Source organism: Panthera tigris, chromosome B4 (assembly GCF_018350195.1).
Source record: "Panthera tigris isolate Pti1 chromosome B4, P.tigris_Pti1_mat1.1, whole genome shotgun sequence".
In the NCBI taxonomy this organism is placed as follows: domain Eukaryota; kingdom Metazoa; phylum Chordata; class Mammalia; order Carnivora; family Felidae; genus Panthera; species Panthera tigris.
Genome location: NC_056666.1, coordinates 133070670 through 133087624, shown reverse-complemented (window position 1 = coordinate 133087624; position 16955 = coordinate 133070670). Strand labels below are relative to the sequence as shown.

Here is a 16955-nt window from a genome sequence, read left to right as displayed (position 1 = left end):
AGCTACCATCTCTATGAAACATCTGTCTATAGTCCTAGAGAGCTAAAGAACTCTTTTTCTACCCTGACATAAATGTTTGTGCCTTTCTTTATAACACAACACAGATGATAAAATAAAATGCCTGCCTCTCCTATCCCCCAAGACTCTGCACAGTAGGGGAAAGAACTTAGTTCATTTCTCTTTGTAACCCCATTGTCCTAAATCTGATCAACAAAAGGAGCCCCTTGACTCAGGGAAACAGAAATATAAAAGTCATAAAATAAACACATAAGCCCCTGTAAATAAAACTGTTCTTTCAGCCATATGCAGTACCTATTCTCTGGCAAATTTATACGAATATGACATCTTTATCAGTTCCAAGGTTTGCCTATAGTGAAGAGGCAAAATAAAGAAAAATTCGAGAACATTTACAGTTTCCAGATGAGATCAGAGACTAGGATGGAGTTCAGTAACTCAGGAATTGAGCCTGAAAGAAGTGGCAAGGTTTGGAGCAGCCTGAATGGGAAGCATCCAGAGTAAAAAACTTACTGCTTGAGTCTTCAATAACTGGAATTTCTTAAGTGAATCTGGCCAATAAGACTGTAGGGACGATCAAATACAGAAACAGGTTTAAACCCAAGTTCAGGTTTCTTTTGGTAGTTTCATGTGTGGCTGCAGGTGTGGGGGCTACAGATGCTTTTCCAGTACTAACATTCATACTACTATAGTTCCAATAATACACGAGCCTGTATCTGGGAGAGTTACAGTTCACTTAACTGTGTTTCCTATTAGCGTGGAAATTCATGATAGACATAAAACGAAAGCCATTCTAACACAGAATCTGCAAGACAGACCATAAAAGACCAACAGACAATAAATTAAGCTTTTAGGAGTCCATTATTTACATAAATAAATAAAATACTGGGATCTGCAGGCTGTTTTGAGGTCTCTTAATAAGTATGTCTCTACTCAAATAGATCAGAGGAGAATGTGGTCCTTCATGTTTGTTCACACAGACACTGCCTTACCTGCTCACACCAACTGAGTTTCAACCAGTTCCTGACATTGCTTACTTTCTCAATCACGATGCCTTAGCTAGGAACTCCAAAGTGGACTATGGCCTCAAATAGAGAGACTGCACTGACCACTGGTCAGCTGGCAGCAATCATTCCTGACACTTCTCGACACCCTGACCAACAAAGGCTCTCAGTCTTTTTTGGTTTTGCCATCTTCATCAGAGTTCTGCCAGTGTTAGATAAAATACAACCAATCTCCCTATCCTTACCCTTTCACTCTCCCCAACCTCCAGTACTCCCCCACCAAATATAACAGGAAGGGAATATACTGCACTTAATTTCTGCTACACTGTAGTCCGTTACTTGATCTTGTTCCCCTTCTCTATACCTAATGTGATCCAGGTGTCCAACTACTCACCACCTACCTGCATCACAAGGATACAGATAACTAAACTCAAAATGCAGAGGACCAGGAGACCAGGAAGCTAGCTATAACAGCTCTGGGCAACTAGAACAAAAAGCACCTCAGGGGATTAGCCTTTCTTTCTTAAAAAAAAAAAAAAAAAAAAATCTCACTCTACAGGTTGTTTCTAAATTTTCAGTATATTAAAAGCAGAAACTTACAGAGCACAGGAATACAAAAAGATACCTGAGAGCGGCAATCACTGGCAAATAAATAGGAAAAATAAAAAGTGGTACCTCATATAAAGAATATAACTATTTGGGAATATTTAATATAGGGGGAAAAACTCCTTTAATAAGACTTGCAGGCACTACAGTAACACAAACCAATAAATACCATGCAGGTGACTCCAAAATTCATCAAATAATAAAAACAAAATTGAACTACATTCAGACATTTCCTACTATCTACTGGAGTTGATAAATGCCCATGTTATGTACCTGTATACAAGTTATATGCCAGACATCAAGTTAATCACTGAGGGTACAATGATAAACAAGGAGGACTAGGGATCTCTCAGAACCTACACCAAATCCTAAACATTATTTTTCTTTATTTCTTCCCATTACTCTTATACTAATACCTTAGTTTAACTGATATTGCATACCTAAAACTGTATCCATCTAGATTGTAAATTTGGGTTTCTAAAACCCATCAGACGACAGTATTTAAGACAATCTTTCTCTCAACATGAATTCTTTCTCCTTGCCTTACGCTTAATACGCGCTGCCCAACTGGTCCTTCCTACCTGCTTCATTCCTTGCCAATCCAAGTTCAATCACTGCTCTTACTTTAAAACTTCATAGGTTAAATACTCTTTAATATCATATGCCAAAAACCATCACAACCTGATCTTAATTTTAAAAGAAGAGCTCCAAAAATGACATTACTGCTCCTACCTCCTCAAAAATTTTTTTAAAATGTAAGTTTTTTATTTATTTAAGTCATCTCTATACCCAATGTGGGGCTTGAACTCATGACCCCAAGATCAAGTTGCGTGCTCTTCTGAGCCAGCCAGGCACACCACCCCCCACCCCAAATTTTTTTTGAAGAGAAAAGAAAGAAAAGGGGAGTTATTCCCAAGGCTAATACTCATTTAAAAAAATTTTTTTTAATGTTTTTATTTATTTTTGAGACACAGAGAGACAGAGCGTGAGCAGGGGAGGGGCAGAGAGGTAGGGAGACAGAATCTGAAGCAGGCTCCAGGCTCTGAGCTGTCAGCACAGAGCCTGATGCGGGGCTTAAACTCATGGACTTCAAGATCATGGCCTGAGCTGAAGTCGGACGCTCAACAGACTGAGCCACTTAGGCGACCCAAGGCTAGTATCCATTTAAATGAAGTTCAGAGTTGTTGTTTTAAAATAACGAATTTCATTAGTCACAAAGCATATAAATTTTGTCTATGAATCGATCCAGATAGCAAGTAACACATGTCTTCATAGCATGTGAGGTAACCAGAGTCACAGAAAAGGAGGGTAGGATTTGTCATCTCCCAGATCTAGGACTACAGAATAAGAACTAAAAGTAGTACATAAAGATGTTCCAAGGTTGTGTCTGTATCACTAAGGCAGAATTAGAGAAAACAGGTATGGTTCCCGCTCTCACATGTCTTAGTCTAGCAATGATCACCCCTATGTAAGGTTACAAGCAAGTGAGGAGGTGACTGCTGCTGTAAGAAACATAAAAGCATCGTATCTGTTTTTAGCTGTGGATGTTTTATCAATACAGGAATCGTTAATAATAGAATGACATTATACTACAGTGATAAATAACATGCACTTTTATTTCAGAAAGACAAGAGTTCTCTGTAATACCCACTCCCTGATTTGTCTCCTAACCTGTATAATGGGAATAAAATCATAGGGTTGATGTTAGGAACTAATGACCCTAACACATATTAAATACCTATTAACATTCAGTAGTAGCTCCTTAGCTTTTGGAGCCTAACACTAATTTAGATACAATTATACTGTCTGATGTTGCTATTTGATAATATTCTGGATCTTGTCTCTTTAACTGTAACAAGCGCTTTCAGAGAACAGGTTTTTTTTTTTTATTTTCTAAGGGAAAAAAAACAAAAACAAAACAAAAAAAACCCCTCCAGAATGTTAATGAACACTTCCTGAATAAAAAGTCCTCATTTCCAAAGAAAGTTAATTTTCTGTCAAATTTATAGAATATTAATCCCCTGAAGTCTCTACTGGTGGGCATTCCCTCCAGCCAACAGCCATTTCATGGGGTTGTTTCATCTCCCCTTATAGCCGTCTATAATCTTAATCTATAGCTCTATAATCTTATAGAGCTACGTCTCTAGAAGATTACAGCTTCTCGATTACATGATTACAAGATTCTACGTCTCTAGAAGATTACAGCTTCTCCATTACAAGATTACATGATCTCGATTTGATTTCTCCCCCTCCCCCACAAAAATGTTTTTAAGAACATCACTAGGGGCGCCTGGGTGGCTCAGTCGGTTAAGCGTCCAACTTCGGCTCAGGTCACGATCTCGCGGTCCGTGAGTTTGAGCCCCGTGTCGGGCTCTGTGCTGACGGCTCAGAGCCTGGAGCCTGTTTCAGATTCTGTGTCTCCCTCTCTCTCTGACCCTCCCCCGTTCATGCTCTCTCTCTGTCTCAAAAATAAATAAACGTTAAAAAAAAAAAATTAAAAAAAAAAAAGAACATCACAAAATGGAAACTACAATAATACTAAGCACTTGCTACCACTATTACCACTCTACAAGTACGTCGTTACTACACACCCTTCACAAAGGGCTTACTTCTACTAATCGTTTATAGTTCCCTGACAATCCCATGAGGTAGGTTACATTCACTCTTATTATTTCCGTTCTATAGGTGGGAGAACTGAAGTACAATAAGCAACTTGCCCATGGTAATATAGCTTACTCTGTGAGTGACTGAGTTCATTTTTAACACAGGCAGCAAAGCTCCACAGTCCACACCATTAACTATGATGCTTTTATTAACTTGACCTTTCTTCATACACAGAAGGTAGCTATTAGGGAAAAGATTTTCAAAGTTTACTTCTTTTGTCACCAGCATTTTTGAGGAGGCAGATATAATTTTGTGAAATTATTAGAGAGTGAAATGACTTCACCAAGCTTTGCCAATATGCAGCAGAAGAGGAGGATGCTTATGTTAACAGCCCAGATTCTAATCCAGGTAGTATGGTTCAAAAAAAAATGTGCACTATTCTGCCCCTCACTGAACCCTCCTGACAACATTTGTCTTTATTTTATGCTAACTGCAAAATCAAAGGCTACGTTAAAAGGGTGTATGATCCAAGTTTCCTTCCATAAACCAGTTTGCCAGATTTTTGGAAGAATGTTGTAAGTAGTAATGTCACAACCTGCCTGCACACTCTGAACCACAGATTCATCCATAAAAAGAACTGTATAAAAAAACCACTGCCATTTGCCAACAGGGTTCAAATCTTCAAGTCTCACTGAAAGCCTCCTTAATTCCTGATTCTTAAATATCACTGGAACTCTTAGGAATTTTGGAAGAAATGTAATGAATATAATTGACCCTTTGAGGTAATTTTAGGACCTGGTCCCATGGAAGGGGAATTGCTAGCCAACAATTTTAATGCCTTGACTTGCATTTATTTTAATCTTCAATAGGAAAATATAGAAAGGGCTTTTTTCCCGCCATAAAGAGAAAACTCATTTTATAAAAGTACATTTTATATTATACTTGTATACTAATCTGTATATTAACTGGGTATCTCATCCTAAACCTCCACAATTCGCCAAAACTCATTTGCTAAATAAACATTTAGGGTTCTTACGCACTGTGCTAAGTGCTTGACAAATATCAACTTACAAAATATAAGCGCGATTCATTTATTTAATTCTTATTGGTTTTTAAATACTTTTTAAGAGGGAGAGAGTGCGCGAGAGAGCGAGTGGAGGAGAGCAGCAGAGGGAGAAAGAGAGAGAATCTTAAGCAGGCTCCACATACAGCAGAGCCCCACGTGGGCTTGATCCCACAATCCTGGGATCGAGACCTGAGCTGAAATCAAGAGTTGGATGCTCAAGTGACTGAGCCACCCAGGTGCCCCTATTATTATCACTGTTTTAAGTAGGCTTTATGCTCAGCACAGAGTCCAGCATGGGGCTTGAACTCACAACCCTAAGATCAAGACCTGAGCTGAGATCAAAAGTTGGATGCCTAAGCCACTGAGCCACCCAGGTAACTAGATGGGGCTCATTTAAATAACAAAATATTTTAATAATAGAATTTTTATATTTCAATTCCTCCACCCCAGGAAAACAGAAACTCCACAAGGACAGGAATTTTTGTCTCTTTTGTACACTGCTATATATCCAGTCCCTGAAACAATGCTGATGTAAGAAATTGTGATTTAGATTTTAAATAGAATAGTGCCCCAATCCCAATGAGTCTTTCCATTTTTTTCTTTGCTTCTAAAGATTTTATTTTTAACTTATCTATACACCCAAAGTGGGGCTCGAACTTACAACCCCGAGATCAAGATGCACGTTCTGGGAGCCTAGGTGGCTCAGTTAAGTGTCCAACTTCGGCTCAGGTCATGATCTCACAGTTCTTGAGTTCAAGCCCTGCTTCAGGCTCTGTGCTGACAGCTGAGAGCCTGGAGCCTACTTCACATTCTGTGTCTCCCTCTCTCTCCACCCCTCCCCAACTCGGGCTCGGTCTCTCTCTCTCTCTCTCTCAAAAATAAATAAAATTAAAAAAAAAAAAAAAAAGAGTTGCACGTTCTACGGACTGAGGCAGCCAGGAGCCCCTGAGACCTTCCTTTTTAAATTTTTCTTCATAGCAATACTTAGAATACTATAAACTTACAACTTATGTACATACTAATAAAAAAGTAAGATCTATGAAGTAAGTTTAATCACTGCTCTATCTGCAGCACCAAAGCTGGGATGCAGTAAATATTTGATCAATCAGTGAAGGTTTAGTGTGTCACACCACCTCTCCCCACTGGAGTATAACAATAATGGAGGGTAAGGACTCCTCACAACTATGTTCTAGAACCTAGAAGAGGTATCTAATAAACATTTTACCTTCTTGCTTCTGGTTTTCACTCCAAATACTCTAAACCATATCGACACAGCAACATGAAAGCATCAAAAAGGGATAATCTACAGAGGAGGTAGGGATTTCCCTAAGAGGTCAGTATTCTGTCTGTATAGCAAAAAAAAAAGGGGGGGGGGGCCTTTCACATATCTAACATGACCTCAGTCTCCCCATTCCCAATTCACCCCTGAACTCTCTCTCATCTCATCACAATTTTCAGGAACACAGAAGTCCCAATGCCTGCTCAGTTATTCCTTTTACAGTGAAAGCTTGCTCCCAACTCCTTGTGAAAATCTTGCCTATCCCCAATATCCCCTTCCAAGCAAAACCATCTCTTTCATTCAACAAATATCTACCAGCCACATACCAGGTGCTGGCAACTGTAGTGTGATACCACTTCAAGAAAAAATAAATAAAAATGCAGGAAAAATATGAAGGAATAAGCAACAAATATATGCTTATATAAATTCTATATATAAAGAACACATTTAAAAAGTTTTACAAAATGTATTTAGCCTGCTCTACTTAATAAAGCTAAAAAAAAAAAAGTAGGCTTTTTAAAGAAAACCCTTTCAAACAATGGCCAAAATCAGGTTAACTGGACACCCGGAATGTCAGTTGAGGCTTCACAGTAAACTAATGCACCTTAACATCCATCAACTAACAAGGAAAAGTAACGTTTAATAAATCTTTTAGGGTATCTCTTGAAAACCAAGGACATTCGAAGCAGTGGAAGTAAGTGATGTCTATCTGAAGACAATATAAAGCCAGCTGGCTCAAAACTATTTTTATTTATTTGCTTGGTTAGTTGGTTTTTTGAGAGCATGTGCGCGCGGGGAAGGGACAAAGAATCTTAAGCAGGCTCCACACTCAGAGCAGAACCCTACAAGGGGCTTGATCTCACGACCCAGAGATTATGACCTGAGCCAAAATCAAGAGTCAACTGCTTAATCAACTGAGCCACCAAAGCGGCCCCAAACTACATAAGGAGGCTATGCAGGCTAAAGCAGGCTTAGAAATGAGATGAAAACACAGGGTGCCAGGGTGGCTCAGTCGGTTAAGCATCTGACTCTCAGTTTCATCTCAGGTCATGATTTGTTTGTGGGTTCAAGCCCCAGGTCTGGCTCTGCACAGACAGCATGGGGCCTGCTTGGGATTCTTTCCTTCTCTCTTTGTGCCCCTACTCTGCTCATGCTCTTTCTCTCTCTCTCTCTCTCTCTCTCTCTCTCTCTCTCTCTCTCTCTCTCAAAATAAAATAAAACTTAAAAAAAATTAAAAAGAAAGGATATGAAAATATTCTGGTATTTGTGAAAATATTCTAATATTTATTCTAATATTGAGAAAACAGGAATTAGCTAACAATCATTTAGAACTGAAGTATTATTATACAATACCCCTGAGCTGTAAATAATTATTTTACTTAAAATTAATGTAAGAGCTTCATAAAATTCATGACAACATGGGGCACCTGGGTGGCTCAGTCGGTTAAATGTCCGACTTCGGCTCAGGTCATGATCTCACAGTTCGTGGGTTCGAGCCCCGTTGTCAGGCTCTGTGCTGACAGCTCAGAGCCTGGAGCCTGTTTCAGATTCTGTGTCTCCCTCTCTCTCTGCCCCTCCCCTGTTCATGCTGTCTCAAAAATAAATAAACATTAAAAAATTAAAAAAAAAATTCATCACAACATAGTAGATCCTTGGCATCCATGGGAAATGGTACACCACGTAAGAAGACTAAACATGAATAGTAAAGATAAGTGAGTAACTGACCTCAAGCCCTCCCTCCATCATTGGGATAATCAAAAACATACTGATAGTGCATACAAACCAAAAATGTACTTACCTTAAGAGGCTGGGGGCCCCTCAATCCTGTTTGTCCTCCCATCTGAGGAGAGCCTTGCTGTAGTGGCTCAGTCATTAAATTGCCAGCATTTCCCATGCCTGGGTTTGGGTACGGCATATTAGGTCGCCCTCGGCCTGCTCCAATTGAACCGTTCATGACTTGATTGGGCATCATCCCCTGTCCATTGCCTGCATTCAGCATTCCAGGATTCATGCCAGCATTCATCCCTGTGTTCATTCCCATGGTAGGTTGATTTACTGGACTGTTCATCATGCCTGCTGCAGATGGCGTAGGACCCTGATTTGGTCCACTAGTGCCCATTCCCATGTTGGGAGAAGTCAAGCCTGCCTGTGCCATTGGGCTTTTGACCATGCTATTTATCAAACCTAATCCAGGACTGTTCTGTTGGGCCTGGCTGGCCATGCCTTGGCCTGGGCCACCAACCCCCATATTGAGGTTAGGGGAACTGCCAGACCGTAGCAATTCTGACAGTTGTTTATGTTTAGAGGCTGCATCTTGAACTATGCCAAGACTTGTCTGAAGCTGACTAATATCACCACCATTGGTTAGTCCCAATTCTGTAGAGTTGATTAATTCATCTGGTAAGTCATGCTCCAAGTCAAAGAGAGAGCCAAAATCTAAAAGTGAAGAAAAAAGATAAAGGTTAAAGTTTGACCAAAATTACAAATTGCTCTATGTTTTTGCTCTTGGTAAGCATTAAGTATTTCTAAACCTCACTCCATGGGATACTATCCATTTGTATTGAGGTTTTTCACATTACGCTAAAAAAAATTGTTACGTACGTATTTAAAAATTAGAGAATATTTGGTTTAAACACTTACGAACTGTACCTAAAGGCCAAGGAAAAAAGGATTAAATCTTAGAACAACACCCATTATGTGAGTTGCTGGGTTTGTACCGATAGTCATGAAAACAAAATATATAATTGTTTAATATTCTAGAATTCCTTAGAAAAGGTTAAAATAACCAAACTAAGTACAGAATGAAAAAGAAGTTTAATGTTATAATAACAAAGACAATGAATACAAAAGATTCACCATTTGCATAACGTTCGAAGTGAGCTCCATGAAGACATGGGCTGTCTGCCACTCTTTACCCAGTGCCTATCACAGTGCCTGCCACAAACCAATTCCTTGATCTGAATGAATTCACTTTCACCTGACGTCAGCCTACAGATTAGTTTTCCTTGATCAAAATCTAGCTAGAGTAAGATACAAAAACCATGCCTCTAGCTCTTTCAACATACAAACCACCCCCACTAAAAAGAGGATGCAAATTATGGATTAACCCAGGGTTTCTCAATCTTGGAACTATTAAACATTTTGGGCTGGATACTCTTTGTTGTGGAGGAAAAGGGGAATTGTCCTGTGCATTGTAAGATACTCAGCAGATCTGTGGTCTCTCTCAATGCCAGGAGTACCCCTTACATTTTGTGACAACCAAAAATGTCTCCAGAGATTACCAAATGTCCCCTGAAAAGTAAAAATTGTCCCTGGTTGATTTGTGGACTAACAGTATTAACTCAATATACATAGGAGGTGTTTTGAATTTTCTTTCCTCTTGATTCTCTAAGTAGTTTTCACATTAACAAGGCATTATTGGGTATCTAATAATTAGATATACTTGAATCTACAACTGATTATACTATCAAAAAATAGTCCATCCCTTGAAGAGAAGATACCACTTGATAATGACCTACTTGGTTCAATTAATCGTGGTTTCTAAGCACAACTCTTCCTCTATGTGCCCTTCTTGTTCTTACAGCATCCTATCATGGCACTGAAATTATCTGTGTGTGTGTGTGTCTCTCTCCTCCCCCGCTGCTATCTCTTCCTATCAGGACCCCTTACCCCACTGCTGCATCCAGACTGTAACTCTCTGGGAAGGACAGTCTCACCACCTATACACCAACTCTCTGCCTAATGTCCCAACACACTTAAGCATCTGGTCTTATTTTAATTGCCCTGAATCACACCCCAGGATCTCAGGGCATGATTCAGAGTCCAGACTTCTATAGTATTATTCTTTCCTTTTGAAAAATCATTTTGTGCTCCACCATCATAAAAACAAAATGTGTCTTAGGTGTTTTGGAATACAAATAAGGTTTCAAATAAAACTTCCCTAATGTATCACTACTGAAAGACAACTGCTTAATATATGGGTATATTTCCTTCATTGTTTCCATTTACATAATTCACAAAACTAAGATCATACATATTTTACGAACAATTTTGCATTCTACTTTTCCCCTGGAGTATACAAGGAAATATCCCATCATCAGTTTAGTTATAGTGTTTAGGAAAAAATAAAAATGATCTGTGCTCATTTAGAAATTTTTAAAGTATATATATATACATGTAGTGGGAAGGTAAAGAGGAAATCACAAAAGAAACATTAATAATAAAATACATTTCAAAACTTAAAATAAAGCTAAAAAGTAGTTAAGTAGCCAAGTTATGTTAGAAAAAAATTAATAGCAAGATGATCAAAGATAAAAGCAATTATCAATGGAAGAGAAAAACAGCTGAGAGGGTACCAACAAAACCAGAGGTTGTTTGTTTTAATGTTTGTTTTTGAGAGAAAGAGCTCAAGCAGGGGACAGGGGTGGGCAGACAGAGAGGGAGATACAGAATCAGAAGCAGGCTCTAGGCTCCAAGCTGTCGGCACAGAGCCAGCTGAGAGATCATGACTCGAACTGAAGTCGGACGGTCGATCAACCAACTGAGCCACCCGGGCACTTTTTTTTTTCTTTTTGAAATGTTAAATTTTGAGAGGGAGAGCGGCAGAGAGAGAGGGGAGACAGAGGATCCAAAGTCGGGTCTGTGTTGACAGCAGAGAGCCCGATGCGGGACTTGAACTCACAATCCCTGAGCTGAGGTCGGACACTTAACTGACTGAGCCACCCAGGTGCCCCAGAAGTTGGTTCTTTGAAGAAAAGTAATAAAAAACTGCAAGGGCCAAAAATAGATACGTTCCTGAGAAAATATTCACCAAACCTTAATTGAAAAGAAATTATATAGGATAAATGTCCCAGTTTCTGCAACCAATCAATGACACAAAAGGAAAAATACCAGATCCAGCAACTAGATATAACTTATTTGGGTCCTGCGAACCAAATGTAAAAACAAACAACCAAAAAAACAAACAAAAAACCCACACATTTTAAGAAGAAAATCAGGAAAATAAAATATGGCTGAGTTGTCGGTAATAATAAATCATCAATTTTGTTGGGTGTGATAACAGCATAGTTACTATGTTAAAACAAATCCTTTTAACTAAGAGATACATATTGAAGTATTTCTGGTGAAATGACTGGTCTAGGATTTGGTATAAAACACTTCAGCAAAAAAAGAAAAGAGGGAGTATGTATGTGTGTGCAAAAATATCAGTAACTTAAAGGAAAAGGCACAGGGGAGTTCCTTTACACTATTCTATTAAGTTGAAATTTTCCATTTAAATTAGTTTAAAAGAAAGAGACATAGCCTGAATGATCCTATTACTATTAAAGAAACAGTCTGTCTTAATCATTGGCTAATCTTCCCATAAAGAAAACACGAGTTCTAAATGTTTTTACCCCCATGTCCTACTGAACTTTCAGTAAAAGACAATTCAACCGTTTACAAATACTTCTATAAAATAGAATACTCTATAAATCATTCATGGCCAGTATAAGAAAAGAAAATCATGAACATAGAAGAGTCCAACAACAACAAAAAACAAAAACCACACAGACAAATCAAATTCATTAACATCTTTAAAATGTAATTTAATGAGGGGTGCCTGGGTGGCTAGTCAATTGAGCATCAGACTCCTGACTTTGGCTCAGGTCATGATCCCAGGGCCATGGATTAGGACACTATGCTGGGCTCTGTGCTGAGGGTAGAATCTGCTGAAGATTCTCTCTCTCTCTCTGCCCCCGTTTCCCCACTTGTGGTCTCTCTCCCTCTCTAAAAAAATAAAAATAGGGGCGCCTGGGTGGTTCAGTTGGTTGGGCGACCGACTTCGGCTCAGGTCATGATCTCGCAGTTTGTGAGTTCGAGCCCCGCGTCGGGCTGTGTGCTGACAGCTCAGAGCCTGGAGCCTACTTTGGACTCTGTGTCTCCCCCCTCTCTCTACCCCTCCCCTGTTCATGCTCTGTGTCTCTCTCTCAATAATAAATAAACATAAAAAATTTAAAAAAAAATAAAAAAATAAAAATTTTAATGTAATGATAAAGTTGGGATAATGTCAGGAATCCAGGGGGGACAGGTTTGCATTAGAAGCTTAGAGTATCTATAAATGCCATTCATCATATTATTAACAAATGAGAATGAAAATGTAAGATTCATCTCAATGGCTGTAAGAAGAACACTGTATAAAATTCAATGCCCAATCACACCAAAAACCTCCCCCCAAAATGACAGCAATTAAGAAAGTGATGGGAACTTCCTTAAATTGATGAAAAGTCTTCTTCCAGAACCTAAAAACTGAGAGCAAATATGCATTAAAGGACCAACATCAAAAGTCTCTTTAGCATCAGAATAAAACAAAGATACCATGACAAATGCTTCTAATTCAACACTATACTAGAGAATCTAGCCAAAGCAATAATACAAGAAAAATTACACATTCAATGCAATGTCAATCAAAATCCTAAAAGCTTTTCAGAGAACCAGACAAGAGAATTCTCAAGTATACACAGAAGAGCCTAGTTTCCACTTCTGTAAAACAGGAAAGTACCTACCTTCATAGGTTATTTGTGAGGATTAAATGAGTTAATATATGTAAAGTATTTAGAACAATACCTGACACATATTAAATTCCATGAAAATGTTTCCTCTATTATTATTATTACTCAGTGGAATCATTACCCAATTAGAAGACAAAGCAGTCTTCTAATAATGAGAGGAAACTTTTATCAGGTACTTTCAACGTGTCAAGCATTTTTCTTGGCACTTCAGTAATTGTAAATTTTCACTAATCCTTTCAACAATCTCAGAAGTAGATAATAGCGACATATACAGAATGCACGGAAGTAAAATCAACTTCAGTAATGCAGAAGTCTTGGGGCGACTGGGTGGCTCAGTCGGTTGAGTGTCCAACTCTTGATTTTGGCTCAGGTCATGAACCCAGGGTAGTGGGATCAATCCCCGCTGAGCATGGAGCCTGCTTAAGATTTTTTCTTTCTCTGGCTCCCCCCCCATCCCCCACCTACACGAGTGTTCTCTCTCTAAAAAATAAACAGAAAGTAATATGGAAGTCTTACTTTAGGCCCTAGAATCCTAAGGATTTTAATTTAATCCGGTACTACAGCCAAATTTGCTGCATGTGGTTGTTATGTGTTTGTGCAAAACATTTAACATCACGTTACGAAGTTACACTCCATTGTGAAGCCAGACAGGAGGGTTTACATTGGTAGAACCTGAAAATAAAAGTTTAGGATTGTTCTTTTTTTTAATGGCAATCCTGTACTTTCAACAGACCTAAATTGCAGTTACTACTACATGAGATTACTCAGGTTTCAACTCAAAGACTGATCCCAATACTCCTGTTTCCCAAGATAGCTCTCAACCTCAACTATGCACTTCCTATCTTCTATCTTTTGTTATGGCTAAATACTTGTGCGCATCTCACTACCAAACTATGAATATCTGAAGGACCAGAGTTGCACTTAATAAATATTTACATTTCTCACAGGATCTAGCATATACTCACAGACCAGCAATTCTAAAATTGCATCCTATAATTATTTATATCTGACTGGGTATTTAGAACTTAAATTTTTTTTTTTTTTAAGCAATCTCTACCACTAACGTGGGGCTCGAACTCACAACCATGAGATCAAAAGTCGCACTATGAGCCAGCCAGGTGCCCCCGGGTTATTTATAAAAAGTTCTCTTACCTCTACTTGTAAAACATTTTCAACAGCTATACTGATTAAATGTGGAAGACTATGTAAAAGTCATATATACTTTGACCTCTAATCAAACGGACCCTATTATTTCATCTAATATCACTATCATTATTATTCCTAAGCTATTTTGATTGTGCCTCAAAGCTCTCATTTATGATTCCTAAACGCCATTAGTTCTATCACTAGTATCTGTAACTTTGCACTACTCAAGGAGTCCAAATACTTGGATTTAAACCCAATTCTATAAGCTGACTTCATTTACCAAGCTCAAGTTACCTCTTCCATCAAAAGATAATAAAACTTCTACCTCCCTCATGGAGTTTTGTTGTTGTTGCTGTTGTGTTTTTAGGGCTAGCAAGTATTTACTGAGAAAGGTAAACTCACGCAGAAGATTCTGGTGTCCCTGGCTAAGTGATAGAGAATCTGAATGCTTGGTGAGAGATTTCAGAACCTTCTGTCCAGAGGGAAGGGCCAAGATCACTTCCAGAGCGCGTCCTTAGCCACGACTTTGTCACAAACAGCAAATGAAAACCATGGTCTAAAACTAGTAGAAAAGCAAGTCCCAAACTAAAAGTGGTATGTGTGAAGATGCAAGGGGGAAAAAAATTATCAAAAATTTACTGTCACAATTTAAAGAAATCCTACTGAACACTGGGATTAGTATTGATCAGCCTCAATTTCATGCCGCTTACTGAGCTCTACAAATTCTTTCTTTCCCTTCAAGGAAAGGGAAAAAATAAAGATTCAAATAAGTCATCTTCTCAGGCCCCCATCTCAAGTTGCCCTTCATAGGGATTAGTTCAGATAAGGAGAATAAAATTTAGATGTTCAACAAACATAAGAAATTTAGAGGGTCCTTTAACAAGAGTTTGGGATTTTTACTCTAAAGAGAAAATTGATGTGCTGAAGAATTTTAAGCAAAAATATGATATGAACAGATTTGTATTTATTTTTTCCTTTTAATTTTTTTTTTTTAACATTTATTTATTTTTGAGACCGAGAGAGACAGAGCATGAACGGGGGAGGGGCAGAGAGAGAGGGAGACACAGAATCGGAAGCAGGCTCCAGGCTCTGAGCCATCGGCCCAGAGCCCGACGCGGGGCTTGAACTCACGGACCGCGAGATCGTGACCTGAGCTGAAGTCGGACGCTTAACCGACTGAGCCACCCAGGCGCACCCAGATTTGTATTTATTAAAGCCCACTCAGGCAAACAGGATGCAGAATGAACTAGACAGACAAGCTAGAGTCAGAGAGACTGGTTAGAAGGCTGCTGCTGGAGAATAACAAAAACTAGCAGTTAATTCTGGAGCAGTACTAAAAGGGCAGAAGCAGCAAAGGAGCCAAACAAAAGAACTCTTTTGGACTACAGGTAATGGGTTGAGAAAAAAGACAAGGATGACTCCTAAATTTCTGGGGTTAGACAACCTAAGAGGATATACAGAGGTACAGCTATCCGGATGGACAATCCAGAGAAGTACTCAGTGATATGAGAAATGCCACTGGACATCAATGAAGAGGATCATCAGATAAACAAGTATTTAAGGGACAATGATCTTAACCACCAGAAGATGTTGAAACCGAACATTCCCAGCCCACCTACCAGGAATACTGTCCTGGAAACCAGGTTCCAAGAAGGAAATATTAGTGGTGCCCGTGCTTCAGAGAGAATTTACTGAATGTAGATATTAGAAGATTATTTAGCAAGCTAGGGAAGAGCAGTTCAGTGCAGTTGTAAAGTAGGAGGTAAGAAAGTAAAAGACAACAATGACCTTTTCTAGATACTAAACTAAGCTAGTAAATATTTGCTTAATTCCCCCCTTTCTCTAGGAGTAGAAATTTATAAATCTGAAATTTATTCTATTACCTTTTAAACTATCCTAAGGCGAATATTACAAAACAGTATCAGAAACAACTGGTCAATCAACTCACACTATCTCCAGTAAGACATTTCCTGATTACTAAAATTATCAACCCATCAACACCATTAGCGGGCTATTTCTACCAAATAGCTTGTTGACAAGTTCCCATATACCTTTAATGATGCACAAATACAAAGTAACTTGGAGTAAAATGCTTCTTTTAATTTTTTTTGAGAGATGGAGAGAGACAGAGCATGAGTGGGGGAGGGTCAGAGAGAGAGGGAGACACAGAATCCCAAGCAGGCTCCAGGCTCTGAGCGGTCAGCACAGAGCCCGATGTGGGGCTCAAACCTACAGCCTGCAAGATCATGACCTGAGTGAGCCAAAGTCGGGCACTTAACTGACTGAGCCACCCAGGTGCCCCGAGTAAAATGTTCCTTCCCTTCAGTGTATATTCAATCTAAACACAGTGATACAAATGTGACTGACAGGACATATTTAAATCTGACTCGCAAAGTTTAGAATACATGAGTTTAGAATACAATGGATCAAGTATTAGAAATGCAACAATCTAAACAAAAATGAATTTGGACTGAATATGTGGAAAACTGGTGTTGAGTCAAAACATCCTTTCCTTATTACATACTGATTTTGTAGGTTACCCTTGGTGTTTTCTATATTGGTATATGGATTTAGCCATATAATCTCTTATAAAATGAATACTTACCCTTTCTAAAAATCAAGATGATCCCATAATATATGAGGAATTAGACAACTATTACCCACCATGAAATATATAAATGAAGCAT

At 38.7% G+C, this 16955-nt stretch overlaps 1 protein-coding gene across 1 annotated transcript in view; it reads right to left on the bottom strand.

Annotated features, from left to right (window-relative positions):
- Positions 1-16955, bottom strand: part of EP300 (E1A binding protein p300) — an 81468-nt gene that overhangs the window by 53920 nt on the left and 10593 nt on the right. Inside the window, exon 2 of the mRNA XM_042993363.1 lies at positions 8373-9010. Within this exon, the coding sequence (XP_042849297.1) occupies positions 8373-9010 (638 nt within the window). The remainder of the gene's footprint in view (positions 1-8372; positions 9011-16955) is intronic.